General features: G+C 49.7%; 1 protein-coding gene across 3 annotated transcripts; it reads right to left on the reverse strand.

The window, feature by feature from the left end:
- Positions 1-573: 573 nt before the first annotated feature.
- Positions 574-5,289, reverse strand: Itpripl1 (ITPRIP like 1). 3 transcript variants are annotated; one of them, XM_034493659.2, is made up of 2 exons: positions 5,046-5,289; positions 574-4,043 (listed from the first exon to the last, which is right to left on the reverse strand). In XM_034493659.2, the coding sequence occupies exon 2, from the start codon at positions 4,027-4,029 to the stop codon at positions 2,386-2,388; it is 1,644 nt and encodes a 547-aa protein (XP_034349550.1). In that variant the 5' UTR covers positions 4,030-4,043; positions 5,046-5,289; the 3' UTR covers positions 574-2,385. The 3 variants fall into 3 exon arrangements, with proteins under 3 accessions (XP_034349550.1, XP_034349549.1, XP_076785817.1); XM_034493658.2 differs by having other exon boundaries at positions 2,242-4,043; positions 5,050-5,264; XM_076929702.1 differs by lacking the exon at positions 5,046-5,289 and adding an exon at positions 4,365-4,639 and having other exon boundaries at positions 2,242-4,043.
- Positions 5,290-6,148: the final 859 nt, after the last annotated feature.

The following is a 6,148-nucleotide window of genomic DNA, read 5'->3' on the forward strand; positions in this document are numbered from 1 at the left end:
ATCAAGTGTAGCCTATTTGGAGAAGTTCCCCATTTAATTGTTAAGAATGTCCCCAGTGCACTACAGGTCTGTTCTTTCCATTAACCCCCCCCCCCACACACACACACACATCCTGTACCTTCTGCCCCACCGAGCTTTGCTGACTATTCTCCTTTGTAGCCTTTCCCCCAACTCATAATTTCATGCTTTCTTTCTTGTCTGTCAGATGAGAAACAACCCTGCAGACGTAGCAATCATAGCACCTTCTTCCTGCCCCAGCAGATTCCTACAGCATGCTGTTTGTAGTTACTAAGAGCTTTTAATTTAGTTGAAATCTGGGTTTAGGCACCGTGGAAATTAATAACTTAGACGTTCCTTAACTTTATGAGTTTTGGTTTTTTTTTTCCTGGCCAGTGGCCATGCCACTGGAAACCTCAAGGCAGACTGGTTCAAGGTGCATTGAGAAACACCAGGATATACCAGCTAGGGCTCTCAGAGACACAAGAACTTCTTGGGAAAGGTATGTACCAATGTTGTTAGTGAACAGATTCCAGTTCATACAGAGAACAGCCTCCATTTTTTTTTTTTTTTATTGGAGTTAATAGAGAAGCAGATAGTTTTCTAAAAGGTCTATAGAAACTGTAAAAACAGAAACCCCACCAGCACAGAACCATCACCTCATCCTCTTACCTGGACATGAGGTCATGTGGAAGTATATAGTACCTCTATGTAGCAAGAATTTCAAATATTGACATCAGTTTCTAGAATTCTTGGTTATGTTTCTAGAATTTTTGGTTATGGTGTGGATTCCTCTACAGAAGCCCCAAAGGCTAGCATCTGATACCTCTTCCTCACCAACTGCAGACAGAGGGCAAGTCAAAGGGCCAGGGTCTCCTTCCTAGCAGATTTCCTGGCAGTGTTGAGTACAGAACAGCCTTAATATTTCAAAAACAACCACACCCATAACTATTTTTTTTTAATACTCCTCAAGATGCAGAAGGTTTTGGAACACGCGACGATCACCGTCGACACTCAGGGCCCTTAGAGCTGATCTGTTTTACAGGCCTTCCTGCTCAGCCCTGGCAATGGGCCTGGACTGTGATGACTCCTTGTTTCAAAACCACAAAGTTCAAGCAACCTCTTTGTCATCTTGAAAAGAGAATGGAAAGCCATCACCAGAGCAACACACAAGGGGCAGCTCAGCCTTTCCATTTAACAAATAGGCCACTCTCTAGGAAACAACTTGTCCATCCAAGAGCCTCCAGAAAGCCATCACCAGGAAGAGCTTTCTAATACTGCTTCCAGGAACAAGGATGGTCATCGGGTGTTGCTTATTTCATTAAGTATAGGAAACACATTCTCTCAATATGGGATGGGTCACCACTAACATAATGGATCAAAATTAACAAATATTTGGGTACTCAAACACACAAAAACAGCTATAAATTTGTATTCTGATTAAGAAAAAGAAAAGAACAGGGCTGGAAAGTTGGCTCAGTGGTTAGGAGCACTGGCTACTCTTCCAGAGAATCCGAGTTAAATTCCTAGCACCCACACAGCAGCTCACAACCATCTTTAACTCCAGATCCAGGGGAACTACTGCCCTCTTCTGCCCTCTGCAGGTATTACATGCATATGATGCATAGACTTGATTGCAGACAAAACACGCATACACATGAAATACAAATACATCTTTGCCTGGCGGTGGCAGCACACATTCCCAGTACGTGGAAGGCAGAGGCAGGTGGATCTCTTTAAGTTTGAAGCCAGCCTGGTCTATGGAGTGAGTTCCAGGACAGACAGGGCTACACAGAGAAATCCTGTCTCTAAAAAAACAAACAAAAAAGAAAAAAAACAAACAAACAAACAGAAAAGAACCATCTTGGTTATACTTTCAAGTATAACCAAGTCATGAAAACTTACATCTTGATGTATAAATTGTAGCTGTCACTTCAAGGAAGGTGGAATGCATCCGTTTGGGTGGGAATTAGGCAACAAGCTGTTTCACAGGGAACACAGAGCCAGTCACAGAAAGAACTGAGCTAGGACGGGAGTGTGTGTGTGTGTGTGGGGGGGGGGGGTGTCCTGGAGCTTTGGCTTCCAGTGTTGCTACAAAGCACAGGCCTAACGGGCTCTCAGGGCCACAGTGGCAAACCTCTCCCGTAACATTTGTTTCCACGTATTTCTACTTTCTTTAGGTCATGAGTAAAATTAAGTCAGGACATAAACCCTCAGCCACCCCAGCCCTCCCAGATCAGGCTCCATGGGCTGCAGCCTGCTTTACTTGCTTCTAAGAGTGACTTACTCTACCATAGTCCCACGGGCAAGGTGAAGGTCAGTGACACTTGCAGCCTGAGGAATCAGAAATACCTACATATATATGGATATATTTTAATGGCCTTTCCATTAAAGTCCTTCAGCCAGTGGGGAGCAAGGCAGAGTTTTCACCTGGGCCAAAAGGTTGTGGAATTCTTCCACTGCCTGGGAGTGCGCCACTGGGTTTAGTACCAGGTGTTGGAAAAGGTTGACAGGCTCAGCATTCCGAAATGCCTTAGGAATTGGTATGGTCAGGGGCAGGTAGGTGTTACCAATGAGGAAATGATGGAGAGACCTTTGCTGGAGGCCTCGCCCTAAGAACCAGAGGAGGTCCTGGAGGCGCTGAGAGAGCATGCTGTGCTGCCAGTCTGTCAGAGGCAGTCGCAGCAACAAGTGCATGAGGGCTGTTTTGAAGTGGTAGGAGGTGAGAATGGGGCGGGATGCTCCCGGGGGTAAGACCTGGTGGTCCTGAAGACTCAAAATAATCTGCAGGCACTTGAGGTGGCAGGTGTTCTCAGGGGCGAAGCGCCCCACCAGCTTCAGAAACAAGTGTTCACAAGCTGCAAAGGACTCAGGCCAATCCACACTGGTGAGCTGTTCTCGCTCAGGTGCCTGACTAACCAGGTAAACCAACGTATCTTCCCGTTGCACCCCTAGGACCAAACTGATTGATAGAGAGCGGCCTGAGCGGTAATCCAATCTGAGTTTGCAGGAGGTGGTAGACGGTGGGAGAGTGAGCTTAAAGTCGTACTTGTGGGCCACTAGCGCCCAGGCATTGCTCACCATGTTTCGGAACCACTGCACAGTCTTACACACGTCCAGGTGCGAGCTGGTGCAGAGAGCTGCCTTGATGGAGCTAGTACACTTGCTCAACATGGCTGAGTGGTCCCTGTGGTGTACCAGGCATAGCACATCCCCCAAGAGCTTCTCATGTTTGCACATGCATTCAGAGTCCACCTTCACACAACCACAACGACGGCCCAGTGTCGGATCTCTCATCTCCAAGATAAACATAGTGCCCTGTGGGGGGACAATGGGCACGAGGACATTAAACTTCTGTGTCTCGTGGAGGGTCCCCCACTTCTCAAAGGCAGCTCCAATGCCCAGGCAGTCCTCCAACTGTGGGTGAGCCTCCCGGCGGCTGAGCACCCGACAGGCCTCAATGAGATCATCCACAAAGCTCTCCACAAACTCACAGGTGCAGGGCAGGTCACGGATAGCATTTTGGATATAATATTTGTAAAATGATTCCAGGGCTTCCTGGGAGGGAAAATCAGATAGCCAGGTGTAAGAGGAGACGGGCACAACACGGATTTCTTCCTCTTCCTCCTCGCTGCTGGATTCAAAGGCTGGCTCATGCTGCATGTTCTGTCGCAGGAGCTCAAAGATGAGAAAAAGGCAAAAGAGGCCTGCATTCCACAGGTTTCCCAGTATCCAGCCCAGAGGCCCCCCATCTTGGCCACTGGCCCGGAACGGCCATCCCATGTCTTTCTTCCCCAGCACTAACTGGTCATCGGATGTGTCCCCTCTCCAGAAGTTCTCAGCTTTCTGCTTCTGCTCAGCTGCTCGACTTCTCTCTTCAAACTCTATCTCTAACTGCCGCATCTCCTCGCTCATCCGTTTCTCCAGCTGCCGACTCCTGGCTAGTGTGTCCAGGTCCATCCGGTCACTGACCATCAGGGGGTGGTGAACAACATACATCACTGCCAAGAACATGAGGCTTATCACAGCCATGGAGGCCTCTGCATCTGGAGGAGTAGGAGGGTGGGGATCAGTGGTGATTTTGGGGGCACATCTGTTCTCCAGCACATAGTCCCCAGAGCCCTGGTACCTCAAATTCTGGATGCCAACTACTCAAGAGGAACAGAAAGTGCATAGAGCTAAGCTCGGAGTTAGCAAGAATGGTCTGCCTTGGGGAAAGGAAGTGGAGACCATAGGATGTACCCTGAGTCAACCGCTTTCCTTCCACATACTGTGGGTGGTGTTTAGGTTGCCAGAGGGTGGACATGAGACTGTTTTTATTCCAGTATAATATGGGGAGGGGTAGCCTTACAGTGGGGTGGCCTCACCCGACTCATCGGTCCACCTCAGGCCCCAGATATGCCCTGCCAGTCCCAGAGGCTCCCTTCCACAGGCAGAAAATACAGAATCTTGTTTGGGCAATGTCTTCCCCATCCTTGGGTAGCCAGCCTCAGTCCCTAGCTGCAGCATCCCACTTCCTCTGTGACTTCACAACCCTACCTTGTGTCATTAGACCACTTAACCTCACCACTCTGTCCTGTGCTGCCAACTCCTTGGTACTACAGTGATAAGGTTCTAAGGCAGCCTAGCATATAGCCATCAGTCCAGCTCCACTTCTCGGTCCAGCAAAGTGTCTGCGGAATTCAGTGGCCAAGACCCAACTGATAGACAGTAGCAGAGATTCCCTGGCCCCCAGCCCAACCACTGAAACCTGAAGCTTCCGGCCTTCACCCCAGTAATTCACCAGCTATGGGGCTTCTTGAGTCATGAAGGGCAGTGCACCATGGCCATTGAGTTCAGGTGAGGGGCTCTCCTCGCTTTGGAATTGAGCCCAATTGCTCTCTCCATGAGCCCTGTTCAAAATACCCGGGCCACTGACCCTGCTTCAAAGTGAAGGCCCCCTCTACGATTAGTAACTTCCCCAAATTCCACGTTTTCTCACCCATCTCTCCTGACCCAATTAAATACCCAAACTAAAAAGTTTCTCCTGGGACTAGGGGCCACCTTACTCACGGTCTCAGCAGGAGAGCGTTCTTAAAGAGACAGCGCGACCTGGCCGCCCTTGCCTTCTTCCGGGCGTACAGGATGCTCCCAGTTCATACTCCGCACAAACTACGGGAGTCGTCCCGACACGCTCTTTCTGGGTACGGACCATGTCTCTGGCGGTCCAAAGTCTATGGGCAGCGGACTGCTGCGACTACCACGCGCTGCTGGTCGCGGCGGACTCCAGCAATCCACAGCGGTTCCCGCCTCAGGGGTTCCGCCCCGGCAAGCCCCACCCCTTGCTCAAAGCCAAGAGGCGGGGCCCGGAGCAGAGACTTCCAGAGCTGGGGCCCTCCCTAAGGGCTCACACCTTTTGTTTCTGGTCGTCCCCCCTAGGGTTTGAAGGGACTGCAGAGCACCTGTGGCCACCCGCTCACAGCTGTTCTGCTTCTTTCCTTGGCACAAAGCTGAAGAGCCTGCTGCCGGCCCCCACCAAGTTCCTCCTACCAGGACAATGTATGCTTACTGAGAATTTGGGTGGGGAGATGAGAAAGACGAAATTAAGAACTGACTGGGAAAAACCATTCTCGCTTCCCTCTGGCTGTACGCAAGGTGAAAACGGAAACGAGACGTTTTTAGGTACCACCAATAAGCCTCACTCGATGGGAAGATGATTCATCTGGGTAAAGTGCCTGCTGCCCAAGCATGATGATATGAGGTTGGGTCCCCAGGCACACACCTCTAACCCCAAAGTTGAAAAAACAGAGCCAGGCAGATCCACTGAGCTTCAGTGGCTAGTATAAGGTTTTGTTAAGAGACTTTGTCTCAAAGTAGAGATCCATAAAGATGACGATGTAGCACACAGGTACAGAGGAGGCAGGTACGCGCATACACATGCAATACCACACACATGCACATACACAGGTATATGCCTACACCACTAGAGACATCACTTCCCAAAATCAGGTATCTTTCCCTAATCAAAGTGACTCTTAGAAAAAGACATCTGTCACTCAAAGACCTGCCTTGGAGCCTTGTTTGCTACTCACTAGTCACAGAAGTAAGACTCCTAAACTGAGCCAGGCTAGGTAGCACATACCTGTTATCCCATCACTCAGGAGGCAGAGGC

Source organism: Arvicanthis niloticus, chromosome 2 (assembly GCF_011762505.2).
Source record: "Arvicanthis niloticus isolate mArvNil1 chromosome 2, mArvNil1.pat.X, whole genome shotgun sequence".
NCBI classification, from domain to species: domain Eukaryota; kingdom Metazoa; phylum Chordata; class Mammalia; order Rodentia; family Muridae; genus Arvicanthis; species Arvicanthis niloticus.